General features: G+C 38.8%; 4 protein-coding genes and 1 non-coding gene across 5 annotated transcripts; 2 read left to right on the top strand and 3 right to left on the bottom strand.

Annotated features, from left to right (window-relative positions):
• Positions 1-452: 452 nt before the first annotated feature.
• Positions 453-4109, bottom strand: ATC70_001788 (uncharacterized protein; the record flags this gene model as incomplete). The annotated part of the gene is made up of 1 exon (XM_064821180.1): positions 453-4109. One exon carries the CDS (start codon positions 4107-4109, stop codon positions 453-455), a length of 3657 nt encoding a protein of 1218 aa, XP_064680866.1.
• A 32-nt stretch (positions 4110-4141) lies between these two features.
• VMA4 (V-ATPase V1 sector subunit E) lies at positions 4142-5485 on the bottom strand (the record flags this gene model as incomplete). The annotated part of the gene is made up of 1 exon (XM_064821179.1): positions 4142-5485. The coding sequence occupies one exon, from the start codon at positions 5483-5485 to the stop codon at positions 4142-4144; it is 1344 nt and encodes a 447-aa protein (XP_064680865.1).
• A 129-nt stretch (positions 5486-5614) lies between these two features.
• ATC70_001786 lies at positions 5615-5686 on the top strand. The gene has a single exon. It is a non-coding gene; the product is annotated as a tRNA-Glu (tRNA).
• A 2331-nt stretch (positions 5687-8017) lies between these two features.
• Positions 8018-9343, top strand: ATC70_001785 (uncharacterized protein; the record flags this gene model as incomplete). The annotated part of the gene is made up of 5 exons (XM_064821178.1): positions 8018-8286; positions 8385-8514; positions 8572-9040; positions 9112-9212; positions 9269-9343. 5 exons carry the CDS (start codon positions 8018-8020, stop codon positions 9341-9343), a joined length of 1044 nt encoding a protein of 347 aa, XP_064680864.1.
• Positions 9344-9651: 308 nt separating this feature from the next.
• ATC70_001784 (uncharacterized protein) lies at positions 9652-11367 on the bottom strand (the record flags this gene model as incomplete). Its single annotated transcript, XM_064821177.1, has 1 exon — positions 9652-11367. The coding sequence occupies one exon, from the start codon at positions 11365-11367 to the stop codon at positions 9652-9654; it is 1716 nt and encodes a 571-aa protein (XP_064680863.1).
• Positions 11368-18902: the final 7535 nt, after the last annotated feature.

The following is an 18902-nucleotide window of genomic DNA, read 5'->3' as shown; positions in this document are numbered from 1 at the left end:
CTTCGTCCCTGTAGGGCAATACAATGGCCATCCCAGTAATTAAAGATAATTGAGTTGAAAAGGTGGAGCAATGAAAAAAAAACACTAGTAGAGAAGTGAAAAATTGCATCCAAAAAGTAAAGAAATGTCAAAATAAAGTTGTGTAAAATGTGGGGTAGAGCACACCCAAAAAAAGAAATTGAAAGATATATCTTTGATCTGAAACAAAGAAATAGCCAAAATAGGGTTTGTACTACAAACAAGGTAGAGCACGACCACCTAATAAAAGAACAAGGGTTGAAAATAGAGTAATTTCCAATCATGAAACTTCAACATCTCGAGCGAAACATATCATAAACAAGTAGGATCAAAACACCCAACCTCTCAATGAGAATCACAGGGAGCGAATTTCCAAAAAATAGACTACAGAATGTGTTAGACATCATATACAAAGCGTAAATTTAAGGAGAAGATCAATGTTGTAGATGTTGAATGAGTTGTTGCTGCTGTTGCTGTCGTTGCTGTTGTTGAAAGTGATGTTGTTGAGTCAAATAATGTTCAAAAAGCTCTCCAGAAGGAGGTTCCTCAGCAAAAGATCCAGCAGGATGGTTTGCAATGTCAATTTGAGTAATCAGCTCAAGAACAAGAGGCCAAGTTCTCTCCCAGTGTGTGCCCAGACAGAAAGACAGATTAGAAGGTAGCGAATTCAGAATACGATCCAGAATATGAGTGGTAGCGATACCTTGGTCATCATAGGATTCATCCAAAGGAATGGAGTCATCAGGCAGATTGAGATGGATGCGGTTGACAATGTTTTGAACCAGAGGACAGGCGGCTAGATAACGAAATCTATTTGCACTAGGTGCGCCACAACGACAAGCTGAGAGAGGGAAACTTGGGAGATGATGAAAACGCCATCGAATCAGACGCAATCGCTCCAACCGAGTACACGGATAAAACAAGAGAGGGTCATATCCAGTTGTGTCTTCACGCAGAGCACGCAAACACGATGATTTTTGACTAGTCCATCTCAACATTTGAGCATCTTGAAACTCTTCACAGATGAGACGGGGAGTGGTGTGAGTGGGGGACGATTTGTACAACTTCCAGATCTTGTTGGAGCTAAGACGACGCCACAGAGCAGGAGCAATTTTAAGACGCTGATGCGTATACAGGATGCATTCCATCAAAGTAAAAGGACGAGCTTTCAACTGAAGCGAATACCAAAACTTGAAAGTCAAGATCTGGGCACGAGTATACATGGTAGGCAGATTGCCCATCATATTGAGAACCATGGACGGGGCGTTGTGCCGTTCAGATTGATTGAGAGTCATTTTCAGACAGCTAGCTTGAGTGCGATCAATAGCCATAGCAGAAGTAGCATTCAGACCAAGAAGAGCAAGAGCATATTCCATGATGGGGCGTACAAACACCCGATACACTTGAAGTGCCAACATGAGACCAAAGCCATACTGATGGACACCAAGACGACGAAAGAGAGCCATGGTAGACTTGGCCTTCTTTGTGCTAGCATTGAGGAACGCAATGTTATCAATACCAGAGGCATTGAAGGGCACGCCGAGATACTCATAGCTAGGAACAATAGGGACATTGATACCATACAATTGAATAGGCCTACGCCTAGAGTGATAGTTGACAAGAGCACACTTGGTTGGACTCCACTTGAAATCAAATCGCAACGAGTACTCCTCACACAGTTGAACCAGTAACGGCATATCACGACGATGGGCAATAAGACAGACATCATCAGCATACAAGAGAGAGTGGATAGCTGTTTTTTGACGAACAATACCAAGACGAGGAGAGCAGCTGCTGGCAGTTTCAGACAAACGTGGACCTGCACCGTATTTCACAAGAGCAAAACTAGGTTCAGTAATGTCAGCTGAAGGACCATCACCATCAGTACGAGCACGAGTAGCGATATCCACATAGAGTGGAAAACGTACAGGCGCAGTACGCAACAGAGCAGGCAGTTGATTGATAAAGATGGCATACAAAAATGGAGACAAGATGGAGCCTTGGAGCAAACCACGCTTTGGATGGATTGGCAGTGATGTAGCATTGTTAATGACTACATTGAGAGTGACATGATCAAAAAGATGCCGCAGGGTGTAAAACAGAGCCTTTGGTAGATGAGGATGAAGTAGTTGCCAGATCTTGGATCGAGTGACACTGTCATATGCTTTGCTGATATCCATAAAGATGAGTGCTGGTGAGACACCGTATTGCTGCTCAAATTGCTTTTGTAAAGCCAAGAGATTCCATGCTTGACTGATTCCACTGCGAGCGGCTCGAAAGCCACCTTGAGCAACATCAAGAGACGGCATGTGGGTCAAAAGACAGAATTTGAGACATCGTTCATAGAGCTTTCTGAAAGTGTTGGTGAGGCTGATGGGCCTATAGTTTGCAGCTGAGTTGGGATCACCCTTCTTGAAGATAGGGACAATAAGACCAGATCGAAAAGAGGCAGGTGTCCAGGCAAATGTATAGCACAAAGTAAAGAACTCAGAGAGGAAATTACAAAGAGGATACCATATAGGCATGAGCATCTCCTTTACAATATGATCATCTCCAGGTGCCTTACGATTACCCATTGCTGATAGTTGTTGCTTGATTGCTGAAGCAGAAAAGAATGTTGGTTTAGTGGTGTGCTGGTGGAGTGGTGATCTGCTGGCTCTCCATGTTGAAAAATCCAATTGATCTCCCCCAAAAATGTGTCTTTGATAATCTGCCATTACATTTGCAGCTACTTCAGGTCCTTCACTATGCGAAAAACAATGATTAGTAGTGTGTTTCTTTCTTAAGCGTTTTAGAACGGAATACACCTGATTTGAAGAGGAATCACTCATGTCATTACAAAATTTCTTCCAATGTCTTCGTTTAGCAGCCTTGATAGCCTTCTTGAGGTTGTTGCAAGCTTGTTGATAGAGAGACCAGAGGTGTGTTGAGCCAATCAATGATCTTCTGTGGTGCTTGTGTTGTTTCCAATCAGTGTAGCATTGTTGTCTAATATCAGCCAAATGTTGTAATTCTGCATCCCAAAAGAATTTCCAGGTTTTAGGCCTAGGTGTTCTTGGTGTTACTGAATTATCAAGTGCTGAGTGGATCGCTTGGATCATTTCGATGCCAACACGGTTAATGAAATCCTTGGGAGATTCCACAACCTCGAAATAGAAACCATTAGTAGCATTGATCCGTTGATTGATAGTAGCCTCCTTCCGATGCTTAGTTGCTGTGTCACCAGAGAGCACAAACAAATTGGGGTGTTGCTGTTGTTGAAAAGCCATAAAGTGCTTGACCTCTTGTTGCAGTTTGAAAATGTTGGAAAAGAAATTTTTGCGATATAATTCAAATACGTCTTTTTCTTCCAAACGTTGCAAGTTCCAAAGACGACGGTTGCCAGCCAAAGTCGATGTTGGGAGGAGTTGAGGTTGTTGGTGTAGCTTAAACGAGAATTGCACAAGGTGATGATCCGAGTTGAGATTGATATCACTTTCAATAGATAACAAGGGATTAGCCGAGAATATATTGGGGCGTGAAATCACGAAATCAATGATGCTTGTGCCTCGATTAGACTCAAATGTAGGTTGTCCAAATGTAGAAATACGATTCCAGAGATTAGCCTGATAGACTGTAAGCCAATTGAGGAGATAGTTGCTACGAGGGTTCGTACTACGAGTATCACCAGTGAATGAGCCAAGACGAGTGTTGAAATCACCAAGACAAATAACTGACGATGAAGAGTTGAAGTCAACACTACCCAATACAGTTTGATAGTCTGCAAAGGATAGCGCTGGTGGTAAATAGAAGCCATGGACAGTAAGCGAGTTACCAATCACGATACTGAGCTTGTTGTGTTGTGTGGTTGTTGGATCAGTGCTACGGTGAACATAGTGAGGAAAATGAGGTCGAATTAGAAATGTCAAACCACCATTGCCTTTGGACGCATCACCTGAGATGGTAGCATATTGATGATGTTGAGCCCATTGAGTGAATAGATCGCCTTTGAGCAAGAAGGTTTCCGTGAGTAGTAAAATGTCGATGTGATGTGTTTCTATATAGTGTATCACTAAATCCAAGGATGTAGAGATACCAGAAACATTAAGCATTGCAAGGTTAAGAGTAGGTTGTGAGTCTACAATCATTGATTCGTATCCATGGGGCTGGAGCCAGCGTTACTAGCAGCAGTCAGAGGTGGAGGATTTGAACCAGGTTGAGAAATGCTGGCATCGGCATTGTTGGTGGAGGTAGTAAGAGAGGCAAACAAGTTGGAGGCATCAAAGCCTTTGAGAACAGAGCGAGCAGTGTTGGCAGCGCCGATTTTGCGAACGCAATCAGGCTTCAGCTTGATGAACTCATCAATAATGACAGGCGGGACAAAGTGATTGTCAGCACTGTCAAGGGCATTGAAGAACTTGAGGATGATCAGACCCATACGGGATTCACGAAGTTGAGTAGCAGCTTGGAGCATGCGGTTGTAGTAGATGGCCTTAGCTTTATCATCCAGTTGTTGAGCATTAAAAGTCTTCAAAAGATGGGGATCACCCAGATTTTTACCAGAGATAGGATTGAAATCAGTGATGGGATAAAGTTCGTCCTTTTCACAGATCTTAAGAATTTCAGTAGCATAGTGGGAGTGTACCAGAAGAGAGACAACATGCTTGGCAGGACGTTGGATGGCATATACACGTTTGAGGTTGATTTTGAGCAACTCTAAACGAGTGCGAAGATCGGCGTGCTTGGTTTTGTGGCTACAAGGAAGGTAGACACAAGTATAACCAGGAGGAGGCAGAGTTGAAGTGGCAGTATTAGAGGAGGAAGACATTTGCATATCATCACCATCAGTTGTGTCAGCAGCAGTAGGAGTAGAAAATAGACGTAAAGCCCATTTCTTGGCTTCAGCAGCATCAGAGGGGACTTTGGCTTTAGAAGAAGACTTCTTGGAAGTTTTCTTGTTAGAACCAGAGCTCTTCTTGGAGTTGGCAGTAGTGGTGGCAGAGTTGGCAGTAGGTTTGGCATTGGCAGATCCCTTTTTGGTACCTGAATTCAAGGTTGGGAAATCCTTTTCCGATGCATAACGAGATGCAGCAGATCCAGATTTGGTACGTGTGAAGCTGACATTTGGAGTAAGATTCAGACGAGTGGCTGAGGCAGCAGAGGTATTATTGGTAGCAGCAGTGAGGGTGGATCGTTCCAGTAAACGGGTGAGAATCAGATTCTGTTCTTGGAGCTTGACTACCAGATCAATCAACTCTGATTGCTTCAAGTTATTGTAATAATCACGGCCGGCAATGTCTTGCTGCATTGAATCGCGGCGGCGCTTATTGGAGGTGGAGGTGGATGCATTGGTAGAAGCTGAGGCAGATCCAGAGGTGGTGATCATAGTGGAGGTCCAATCGGAGGATGGTGCCTCGATGGATTGTGCTGCACCGGTAGAACTCGGTGGAGCAGAGTTTAGATTCGGCGGGATCGGCGAACCTGGCATTCGGAAAAGCGAAAGATTGAGATGGTTGGGGTGATTAAGCGGCTAAAAATGCGGCTGAATGGCAAGAGGTTTTTCCGAAAAAGTATAAATACTGCTGATATCTACACGCGTAGAGTCGATAGTATCTCCTCCTCAATGGTCCAACGGCTAGGATTTATCGCTTTCACCGATACGGCCGGGGTTCGACTCCCCGTTGGGGAACATTTTACTTTTGTTATGGTACATAGTGTACCTAGTCCTTTTTTTTTTTAGAATTTCATGTTTTGGAAACCTGCTTGTCTCTTTTATACAGTTACAAATCGACTTTGGTTTTGTAACTGAATCTCTCTTTTTGCTGTAAATTGCCTACACTATCGAATAAACTACGCTTCACTGCTTACTATATTGGATCCTACTCCGTTATTACAATTTGACATTAAACTCTTAAATGCTTCCTATATTCGAATATACTCTGAACCCTATCTCAAGAATGACAAATCAGTTACCACTCAGTCTCGTGTTATTTTGACAAATGTCAACTCAAACTCTCAAACATCTCTCTTTACTAATGGAAGCACACAAATGGGAAGCAACTCCACATTATCCAACCTTTCATCTTCCAGTAACATTATGAATATCAACATTCACCATCTTTCAACAACAAATATAGCTTTCCAGCTATAAAAATCGTTCAAGCTTTTAGGATTACTAAGTGTATCAAAATCAATTATAGAAGGATCAGCCCTTCATTACAAATTATATCATATAGAAACAGAATTCAGGAAACATAATCCATAGAATCAATTTAATATAAATATTCAAATGATATCAAACAATAAAATAGAATATTATTCCTACTTAAATCCATATCCATATAACCCTATAGTTCATTGTCTTTGTTATTTCATTGAACATATCAATTATAAGATCCCTTGAATCCTTTGTATACATTAACACCTCGATTCATTGTACTTTATTTACTTTTATCACTTTATTTCTATATTCTTTACTAGTTGGACAACTATAAACCTGGTGCTCATTTCTATAGACGAATCTGCTTTGACTAATTTACTATCTCTATTCAAGCTTTTTTCCTATTTTTTCTACGATACTTTGAGACGTAGATTGCCAAAACGTAAAATATTCACAAATTCAACATAATCAACGTACCTGTCTGGTAAGCTAGTGCTGCTGTAGCAGTAGCTATCATCTGTCGTGGTGAGATACTTGATTCAAAATTGATTCGCATGCAATGTTTAAACTATGCAAATCAGAGATCTATCGAAGCCTTCAACCACGCTCGAGATCCAAGGTATACTTGCCCAGCCAATTGAGCGATGATTACACATGTTTCTTTTAAAGTTGGTTTTACAATATCCTGCTAATTTCTGATCTGCAAAGGGAAGATCTTTCTCATTCGCAATTCTCTTACGATATGAGAATGATGAGGATTGTCAACTAACCAACCATCTGCTAAGATGTGAGATATGAGCTTCTTTTTCAACAATTTTATGTTGATAGTTGTTAACGCGAGTAAATTAAAGCTTTATTATCAATATACTGCTCAATCAATTGTTTCCGTCTTTTACATGCAAGTATCTCACTCCCAGTAATATTTTGAGTAATTTTGATCAAGAAATAGCAAGTAGTTATAGTTACGTTTATGAAAACCTGAATGGAATAATTTCCTTCTGATGTAACCAATGGCTAAAATTAGAGATAATCAAGTATGTCTATTCTCGGACTCACGTAGCATTTGTATTTTTTTTACATGGTAATAGCTACGAGTTGCGCTTTAGGCTTTGTTTCCTGCGTAAATTACTACCTAATCAACTGTTTGATCCAGCAAATATACCACGTTCGTGGCAAAAACGGTTTCTATGATGAAGTTGAAGCGAGTCAGATGATAACTAGATGTTTACTTTGAAATTAGCAGAATCCAAAACATCTAAGCGGACTAGGCTGCTTTTGTATATGCTACTGCAAACACATGTTAGTGAATGATGATGTTTTTGTCACTGATTTAGACAAGCATGGTATAATTGATGTAATGAATTATCCAATGTGTCAATTTACAGCAAAAAAAAGTGCTATATGTTTGGATTCAGGCTTCCATACATCAAAGTGCGGCTGAATAACTCATGGGAACTTGATTTACAACAACACATTGGAAGCTAATATATAATCAAGGCGAAAACAATACCGCAAACCATTCTCTCTTAATATGGCCACATTTCTATAATTCCAGGAGAGTGCCATTCGACTCATTGCGTCATGCCAGCTCCAAACATTTTCAGCATATTGTTTAGCCAACAACAATATCATTCACAATACCAACGATTCAGGGACACTGGCACATCTTTTCATGTGATGAGCCCTTTACTACTCAAAAACTGGGTGAACTCACCTGGACTGTTTCTGCATCCATGTCCGATTGGCCAAGGTGGTATAACAATAGACGATGGTAGTAATGGATTAAATCAAGGTTTCTTTCATCTAAATTGAGATTCGATTTGCTTTCTTTCCCTCTTTTTTTTTTCTTTGCCAAAGATCATGAAATCAACAAATCGCCATAGAAAGCAAAGGCCACCTTCATCACCTAAATGTCAAAAACGAGGTCGATCTCAGTCCATCACAGACACAATCAGCGAGAAATTTAAGGCAATAGAACAAGCAGACTCAACGGGATTTCTGCAATACGTGGATGATCAGGTCCATGACACTTGGGATAACGCAAAGGCAGCCATGGTGGGAGCACAGAGACTACTGCAATTCCATGAACTGCCTAGAGAGTGGCAAGAGAATGAATATGTATTGACTGGGTATGTGTGCATTGGCCCTCCTCCCCTCTCTATCCTTCGCTTATTCAAAATTTCCCCGTTTAATAATCAACTGAATTACTCATCTCATAATCCACTAGGTACCGATTCTATCAGAGCAGCAATGCATGCCTTCGATCCATCTTCATGCTTCACAATGAAACCATGAACATTTGGAGCCATTTGCTTGGCTTTATATTCATGAGCTGTCTCAGCATCTACGGATTTAATGTATGTCGTCAGAGCCATATGGAACTTTACACATTCTGACAAGTATTGATCTATTAGAGCCATTTTCCAGATGCAACATTCAACGATCGAACCGTATTCATGACGTTTTGCATAGCAGCATTGAAATGCTTGTTCTGCTCATCAATATACCACACATTCATATGCCATTCGCATCGACAGGTGAAATCATTTACAGCCACACTGGACTATATGGGGATATCATTCCTGATTACTGCATCCGTTCTCGTGACAGAATACTACGGATATTATTGTAGACCCATGATGAAGAGTCGGTATATGGTATTCACTACGATTGTGGGGAGTATTGGTGTGTTGGCACCCTTTTTACCGAAATGGGACACAAAAGCGCTGCGTCCGCTCCGCATTGCCGTGTTTGTGTCGATGGCCGTATCGAGTGCCGTACCTGTGTTTCATTTGGCCTATCTCAATGGATTCAAATCGACATGGCACTTTTTTGAATTGGCTGCAGTGAGTGTTGCCATGTATATCCTTGGTGTCATTGTTTGTAAGTATGCCATGTTGGGCGGGGGGGTTTTTTTTTTGGGGTATATTTGATTAAATTGGGTATATAAATAGATGCAAACAGGTTTCCTGAGAAATTCTTTCCAGGAAGGTTTGATTTCGCTGGTCTAACAAGTCATGCTATCTGGCATGTATTTGTATGCTTGGGTATATTTGTAAGTGTATACAATGGCTATTTTTTTTTTTGATCAGCTGTACTCACAATGCATAGTTCCACTACCTGGCGTCCTTGCGCTTCTACGCCAATAGATATACATACGGCTGTAACATGATATCCAGAAATTAATCTACCCAGGAGTGCAGCAGTTGCACCTTGTAAAATTCCAATGATACAACCTTAAACTGTTTATACACATAATAAATGATCAACTATTATGCTCTTTGATCTGATTACTACATCTCTCGATATACAAGACCCAACATGTGTGCCCCTGAATGCTTGGTGTTATCATATATAAATCCTGATTTATTGTATACATGTGACGTTAATAGATAAAGTAAACTAGTATAGAGTAAGTTTGTATTAGACAGTGACGAACATGGATAAATGAAAGTAAACATCTTGTAAATGAACGTTAAATGATAATAAAGTGATTAGGATGATGAGCGAAAAGCAGGGCTCGTTTCAATCAAATAATCAGTGCGATCCAGAAACATCTGTAGATCCTTAAAGTAGTCAGGCCCAATGGTAGCGTCTGTTGTGTTGGTGTGAATAGTATCATTTACTGTTGTTGCTGCTGAAGAAGGAACAAAAGAGAAATAATCGTCATTGTAGTCGCTAGGCGAAAGCATAAATTGACGATCTTCTACAACAATAGTGAAATAGTTCAGCATGGAATCTACAATATTGAACGAGCGTAAAAATTCAATTGCTTCTTGTTTGGACTTGGGAGGAACAGGAAAGTAGATGCGCAATTCGCTTTTACGAGCAACTACTCGAAATTTGCCGTGTTTCTGCAAAGTATCCAACAGCTTCAATACATAATTGATGTGTACCTGGTAATCATACGCCATCAGCTCAATGGAATCGATGAAGGGTGTACTGAGACTCTGCGTCGACCATTCCTTTCTCTTGTCCAGAAACTGCAATGTATCCAACGTGATCAACAAATACGTATTGGTGGATGAGATGGATGTCGAGAGAGATGGTGATTTCTTTTTCGTTACTCCTCCATTTTTCACTGTGGTCAATGGATGGTCATCTTGTCTTCTCACGTGGTGCTGCTGATCAGGCGGATGCTTTAGTCGTTGATGTTTCAAATAATGTGGCCTACTGCTACTGCTATTTGAGCGTTTGGATAGAGTAGACGACTTGCTTGACATGCTGTTATCGGTGGTGTACAACGAAGAGAGATCGTCATGGCGAATGATGGACTCCAGGTCATCGTAATTGATGGTGGTGGTGCTGGTGTGCTTTTTAGTGAGCTTTTGTTTGGATGATCTGCTTCTGCAAGAAGAGACAGATTCACGGCGCACCAAGTTGGCATGGACAAAGCATTCTTGGTCGTTGTTTTCAGTTTGATCCACTAATTCACCCATTCCTTTGGTCTGCACAGCAAAGAGACGGCTTTTGCTCAATGAGGATGATGACTCTTGGTCGCTATCGTACGAGGAAACAGAGGAAGCAGGGTGAAATGAGGCATATTTTGGCTGCTTTTCATTCAAATCAGGCTGGTTCATCTTGGTGCCAGCAGGTGAAAAGATGCGGGATGAGATATGGGCAAATACATTAGATTGTCCTGAAGTGGTGTTTGTTGTTGTGTTTTGGAACAATGTGACACAAGAGGGTGATTTGGTGGTTGAAAACTGCCGAGCAAACGCTGGGCTACGGCCAAAACCAACGGTGGCAGCTGTTGTTCTTGGGAATCCCCATGTCATAAAGGATGAAGCAGTGCAAGTACCGCCGGATGTCGAGGTGCCAGACATCATTGTACGGAATTGCTGTTGTCCATTACCGGACGCAGCGGTAGCCCACATTCGTCCATGAAGTGAAGGTGCAGAAAACACCTTAACGACAGGAAAATGATGCTGAATCACTTTGAGGAGTAGCTTTTGATTGGCGGCATTTCGCTTGATGAATGGTGGTGATTGTTGAAGATAAGCTTTCTGAACAAGAGATCGCTGCAAGTCAGAGAAGAATGCGATAGATTGTTGCTGCTGCTGTTGCGTAGTCGTTGTAATAAATCGTTTAATAGCCGGCTGATGGTTCATGTGTGGCGGCTGCTTTATGACCACCAGCTCTGATATCCTTGCTTCAATGTAATGCCGGAGCTGGTGAAACGGCACAAATATCTTTGATGGTCGTAGCATCTTGGATAGTGCGCAATTTCATAAAATCAAAAACAAGAAAGGATGAGAGAAAAAGATAAAAAAGTTGCACCTTTTTAAGTAGTCTGTGTTCTCCCTTCTCTCCCCACTACCATGTGACGTGATCTCTAGACCTTTTGTAGGTTGAGAGAAAGGGATTAGGTCCAATCAAGTGCATACAAATTGCATGATTTAGCCTTTAAGAGAGCATTAAACAAAAAAAAAAAAAAAAAAAGAAATGCTATAAATGTACAAAGATTCTTTACATAATTTCCCCTCCAAAGCTCTTTTTTTTTTTTTTTTTTTTTTTTTTTTTTTTTTTTTTTTTACACAGGGAATGGTTTGTTGGTTCTTCTCTCTGCATGTTAATATAAACATGTAAGTAAAACTAGGCTCATGGATTATTTACGCCCATGTAATAAAAATTAGTGGTTTGCATCTTAAATAGGCACAGTGCGAATCGTTCTGATAGGCTACTCGTCAATTGATCTCGATTGCAAACCAATGAATCGATCAAACAGCCTGGATCAATTATAGTACTGGTTTCATTTCATTGTTTTATTCGATTCAATGAATAAGGAGGAAGATTGCAAATGTGTTTAATATAGCCAAGACATGTGTGACACATGGAATTAGGCTATAGGGGTAACTGGCACAGCATGATCTCAATCGCTTATAAACTATACACAGATGAGATACCAATGAATAATACTGTCAAATATTTTATTAGCTGCACTTGTCAGCAAAGGCTAGCATCGAGCTTGAGTGAATAGTGTTGCAGATTGACACTCATGATTTGCGCATACCGCCTACGAGATTGCAGATGTTTTTATCTGTGGAATTTGGAAATGTACTACCATAGAATGCCGCATTCCGATATCCTTTCATCTATGACTCAAACTTTCAAGGGTTCTCAAGTTATGTAACAGTAGCAAGATGCCTTGAAAGTAAGACAATATGTTACGCATCGATTGCAATCAAAGCAAGATCAACAACATGCTCTCATTTCACTACAGATGCTGATGAAATACAATGATCTTGCATTTCCTGCGTACCTGATTTTATTTCAACGGCCGTTGGGTCTGGTACAAACCTGTTTGTGCATTCGAGAAGTGATGACTGAATGCAGCATTTTCTCAAATCTTCACATCCTTTTATATAGCTTGAGTCTATGGATCAATATGTATATCTAGTCAAACAATGGCAAAGCGAGGAATCCAACATCAAATGCCGGATCCTCCAGCACAAACACTATACAAACATCTCACAATGGAAATATCGCCATTCAACGATCAAAAACCACAATGGACAAAAAAAAAAGGGGGGGGGGGCTTAGAAAAATGCTCTTAAAAGATAAAGTAGACTTTGAGCTCAAGATACCATACGTAACTAGAATAGAATGACAATGGTGCATGTCGCTTTGAATTTCGCATATAAAATGGATAGTCAGAAATAATTCAACCTATCAAATAGAGAGAACATACAAAAACGCTGTAAATAAAGTAAACCTACTAGAATTTATATTATTTTAGCTCGCAATCCCCTTTACATTAGCTTAACAAACATTGATTGCCTTCATGGTAACAGCAATATTGCTGCTGCCAGCTAAAATTGTTGATTAAATCTCCACTATATATTCTGTCTCGATTCGTTGATTTTGATTATAAAACGATTTATTTGATCTTTTTTGCCTTATTCGACTATTAGAAATGTGCTCATGATGCTATACTTATTAATGCATTATTGGAGTACTCTTCAAGGCGCATCCAATAGTACTAAAAAAGATAGATGTTTTGAATAAACTTATTGAGCAATTTATAAAAATATGAAAAGAGGTTTCTGGCCAAAAAGTCGAAATTTTACATACCAAAGTCCCACAAATGTTGAGTCTGTAGCGGTTGCGGACATTCAGTAACTCAGCAAGAGTCGGATCATGATTTACATTGTTTCTCACTGTCTACATTAGGACATTAGGTTCGACACAGAAGTGAATCATATAATCGATTATGATGGTCTCGGATAGTGAAGGATAATGATGGCTACAGATCGTATCATCATGGCTGATTGAACGAATCAGATCCTTCAATTGACTGATATTAGATAAACATGATACGATGTATTGACTCAGTTGAAACAACAAGATAGATTGATGATTCATCAGTAATGATCTCTTATAAATAGGATGTGTTTGAATCAGTTAATAAATCAGAAGTTTTCGTATCTGGTTACTTTTTATAGTCTTCCTTTTTTGAAATCTATCTTAATTTGTTAATACTGTATCTTTGAATACAACAACAAAGATGATTTCAGAGGTTGCTTTGGATCGATAGAAACATTTTGATTCAAGATATACCATAGTAAAAGTCTCCATTTTCAAGGTGAAAAACGCGATCGTTTGATTTTCGATGAAAACCATGAGGGGTACCTCATGCTTTTTGGTCGATTTTTGGTCATGTTTTTTTGATCCCCAAAAAGTTGAGCAATAGTGGCAATAAGTAACTGCCAGATGAGAACAATTGTTTGGTGCTATCCTGACGATCCAAAACGGCCTTGAACGCAAGAAAACGCAGCTCAAATACACTCAGATTTTGTTGTATCAGGGGCACTTAGGACTAAAAAAGGGAAGTGCCAGTATGCCGCTTGCTCGTATATATGAATGTAGAGCATCACATAAGAATCAGATCCACAGATAATATGAGGGGATTTCATGTGTACGTGGAGGGTCAAAATGAAGGTAGCAGTATTTTAATGATACGCCAGGGCAACCGGTAGCGTGAGCTGCTGCTGCGCAGGCTGGCTCTTACCGAAGTGAAGCGAATGTAGAGAGCCATCCAAAACATAAACATTCGTATGTCATAGTAAAAGCCTTCATTTTTTGGGCCAAAAACGCAACCGTTTGATTTTTGATAATTTCCACGACATACCCCTCAAGGTGTTTAGCAATGTTTTTTGGGCCCCAAATTGAGCAAAGATGACTGTAAGCTAGTACTAGATGAAAGCAGCTGTTTGATGCTATTTTGTCCCAAAAACAGCTTCAAACACGAGAAATCGCAGCTCAAATGCATCCAGTTTTGCTGTGGTCTGCGTACTTTTGAGTAGTGAGAGCTATTGCAAGTAGCTGTGTGCTCGTATATTAATTGTTTTTATCCATACAGACGTGGAGCATCGCGGAAGAGCCAGAACCACAGTTACAGGTCGTTTTTGGAGGAATAGCAGGGGGCAGTCGAAAGCTAAACGTAAAATTTCAGCACATATTAGTAAGATAAACTTATTTATACCTAGAGTGATCGACAGAATTGTCATGGAGTTAGCTTGAATATGGAATATAGTCTTTTCGGCCATGTATACGATTATGGACATGTCATAGAATACAAGAAAGGACACAGGGAATGAAATACAAGCCTAATGCAAACTAATTTGCAGAAAAATTGGCTTTCTTTCGATCATTTTATTAATTGATGTTACGAAGAAGCTGTCGAAATAAAATCGTACGATAAAATAAAACAGAATCATAAGAAGTTTAACTCATTTGGACACACTATATACAAACATATCACACTTTTCCTTACAGAGATGTGGGTATAATGTGAGGAGACAACTCCGAATTCTATTGATGGTTAGATGAAGCGATATAAAAGTAAATGTGGACCCTGTCATTAGCATAAACGTATGTTTGTTAAACATATCATGCGTCGCATGTCATGATACAGTCAGGCTTATGGAAATTGGCGTTTTCTAAAAAATAATTGACCGAAAGTCAAAAAAAAAATTGATCGGCTTTTAAAAAATAAATGTCATAAGGTCAAATTATTTTTGGCACAAGTTGGTAACTAAAATTGGCATTTAATTGGCAGATGTTTTTGGCGGTTTTTATCAACATGAAACTCAATTGGGCCAGATCGAAAAGTGGAAAAAAGGGCATCGTAAAGCAACCACAAACCAGAGCACCAACACATACAATCATTGGTGCCATTCACTCCTCTAGCATTATTCACGTTGCTATCAGAAAACCACCACCAAAAAAAGAAATTGAGGCTGCTAAAAAAAAAAGAAAGGGAAAAAAAGAGCACTAACTGAAATTAGTGGAGAGAATACAGAGGTTAACGACGTTTCTGCTGATAATAATTCAGTAAAACAACTGCTCACTTCGTTAAGTTCATGAACAAAGTTCTTGCTGTACTGGATGCCGAAGAAGCTTTTAGAGGAAGTTATATAGTTCTAGATAATGCTTCTATTCATAAGTCTAAGCCGATGATAAGAAAGATTGAAAGTAAGGGTTATAGAGTAACGTATCTGCCTCCCTACTCGCCTGAATTGAACCCTATTGAACAGTTTTGGGCAATAGTTAAAGGAAAGATGAAGCGTGACAGACTAATGAATGAAGAAAATCTGTCCAGTAGAATTACTAATGCTTGTAATGATATACTCATCAGTGACCTTAATGGTTTCTGTAATCATTCTAAGCGCCAAATTGTTAATTGTTATAATAAGACACCTTTCTAATATACAGTCGTTCCAATGCCAAAGGGCAGTTTTTTTTTTTTTATATTTGGGAAAGTTGTGAACCGGGTTCAGTAAAAAAATGAACCGGGTTCAGTAAAGAAATGAACCACGTTCAGTGAAAAAATGAACCACGTTCAGTGAAAAAATGAACCGCGTTCAGTAAAAAAATGAACCGGGTTCAACTAGCTTCAGAACTAAACAATTGATCTGCTCTTTACTCCAACACCAGATGAACATAACTCGTGATCAAGCTATCTGTAGGTTTTTTGTGAAGATTACAGCAAAGAAAATGCAGCAAGATTGTCGAAAAAGATCGAAGAATTTGGCTCTTTTGATGTGTGTTATGAAAACGATCCTAAGCGACCTGTTCTACTCAATCTCGCTAACGTACATTCTCAATCTTCAATTTATAAATTTTACAAATCTTCGAATGAAGAAGCATGTAATGGCAAGACGATGCCATTTAGTAGCTCGGCTAAATAAATCAACTTACATTTTTGTCCGTTTTAATCCTCACGCACTATACTTGTTATTTATATCCACTAGTTTCTGTTGTTACACTAACAGTTACCAAATTTGAAAAATAATTGTATGTCAAGTCGAAGACTTGATAAAAAATATAAAAAATGATCAAGCCTGAGGCTGGGTTATAGAAATACCTTAAAAAATAGTATAAATACTTCACATCTTTTCAATAATAAAATGTAATTCACTTTTTTTAAACAATTTAATCTTATACTTCTCTTAACTTATAAAAGACCTTTAAATCAAGCTCTTTTATTTTATCTTTTAACTTTATTTTATATTGTACTTGAATTCCCTTGGATCTAACCTTCCATTGTACTTTTTACTTAAATCTTTTATTTTATTTTATTCCTTAAGTCGTTCTACTTATAAAACAGGAACTGGTGCTCATTTTTCTTACTATTACCTAATTTTATTCTTTTTACTCTTTTACTCTTTTTACACTTAACCACAGCCTTATAAAATTAACACTGTTATATTTATCATCCAATTTATTATTGACCCAATAGGGACGGGATTTAGCTTAAAGTCATAGAAGATCAATAAAAATATGCAAATTTTGAATAAGATGATGTATTTGGTATGAATAAAACTCGGCTAGTACATAAATATCTGCCAAGCTTGATGATAAATATAGGGCGACAGTTGAGTATTTAAACTTTTCTGGATCTTTGTACTGGTTTTGATCTGCAATCAAAAGACGATAAAATTGTTGGATCACTCAGAACGGCCTCTCTCTCTTGAATTCGTGGAATTCGTTGTCATAAACTAATTTGTCGATGAGGACTGTCTTCAAATTCTTATGAGTACTAGCAAAGATGTATTAGAAGCGTGGCTAAAGCTGGTTTGTTTGTATGCAATTTAACTTGCTTGAAAAAATTTTGTAGATCACCAACATTGGTAGACAGTCCTGCGAAATCGATTGCTACAAGGCAAATGACTGTTACTGATGAATTGATATACGAAATCATGACTAAGAAAAATATCAGTATCAGTGTTGTTGTTGATAATCATTCACATATTAACAAATACATTGAGTGTCTCCTTTTACACCTATCAAATCAGTGAGTAAATCAGGGTTGACATTCATGTCTCTTGAGGCGATATTGGCGGCGGCCGAAGAAGACCATGACACAAAGACTTCGTTGTAATGAAATAGCCACCCAAACGCAACTTAATTGAAAACCAAAGTTCATCAAATAGCACTCATTCAAATTCATGCTATTTGGATCTATTAATGAAAGCGCTCAAATGTACATCAAAAAACCCATTTAAAATACTAAAGTAAAGATACACGCTTATATCGCACATCGTGTGAATGAATCACTCCTGATCACAGTGTATTCAATCACACCCATGATGGTCGTAATAGGTGATGGTATCTTTATCCAAATAGAATTAAATCAATAATAAGCATATTCAAATATGACAACTATGCCCTGCTGCCATAGTTGCACAATATCCCAGATAAAGGATTCCATGCTTCAATAACAAACATCACACTTTAAACCATCAAGGTTACATTAAATCATGCTATGACGATAGCTCACCCAAGCCCATCAAGGTTACTCAAATCGACCCTTATGGCCAGTGCTCCTGCATTGATTACCACTTTAAATCAAACATCAACAACATTTGCCAGATATCGCAATAGCAGCACCTATTGCTCTCTATCATCACTAATCCTACAAGCCAGATGCAAATGTATAAATACTCTTCTTTTTTTTACTCAATTCGAGGATCTTCAGTTCATTTTATACACAAAATAAAATACAGTTGATTTCTATTGTATTTTACCTTTGCTTTATTTTTTTTTGTGAAATCCATGAAACCTGATTTCACTGCATTCGTCACATAAAGATCTTTCTTTTAAGCACTGCACCATGCTATTCAAAAGCCTTTTTCTGTCCTCTTCATCATTGCGACCAGCAGACTTCCTAGCATATCCAATGATGGTGCATCCTTGCTTTTTTAGAGAGCTTATATGGTTTTGATAGCTCGGAATAGAAATAGTGATGGATTTAACAACACCCTCTAACAGTAGAGAATAAATAATGATATTTCTAAGAAACTCAAATAGTATATTACCTCTAAATTCATTCTTCATCACATAAAGTCTCCTATAGCGCTTATTCGATCCTTTACTCCTCTTCCTAGTAAATGGCTGATCCATAAAGCTAACTTTTCTTTTCGAACACCAAGTTGCAAACGCTATTTCAGACTTCTTGTTCATGCATTCAGTTTTCGAAATAACTGACTTATATATTTCTTTGTTTTCAACTTCTTGAAGGCAATAGACAGCTTCATTTTGAGGATCGATAGGTTTATAAACCTCATTCAGAAACGTAGCCACTTGTCGTTCCGAAACTAATTTAAAATTTTAGTGTCAAAATACGAGGAATAACACATAATCTTTCAGTGCTTACCAAGTTCAGATTTTGCTTCTACTGCTTCCTCAATGTCCACAGCTGATTCTTCAGTTAAATAACGTTTAAAGGTTGAGGGATCGT

Source organism: Mucor velutinosus (genome assembly GCF_035048745.1).
Source record: "Mucor velutinosus strain NIH1002 chromosome Unknown tig00000093, whole genome shotgun sequence".
Taxonomy (NCBI): domain Eukaryota; kingdom Fungi; phylum Mucoromycota; class Mucoromycetes; order Mucorales; family Mucoraceae; genus Mucor; species Mucor velutinosus.
The sequence above is the reverse complement of the archived record's forward strand: the minus strand, read 5'-3'. Positions and strand labels throughout refer to the sequence as shown.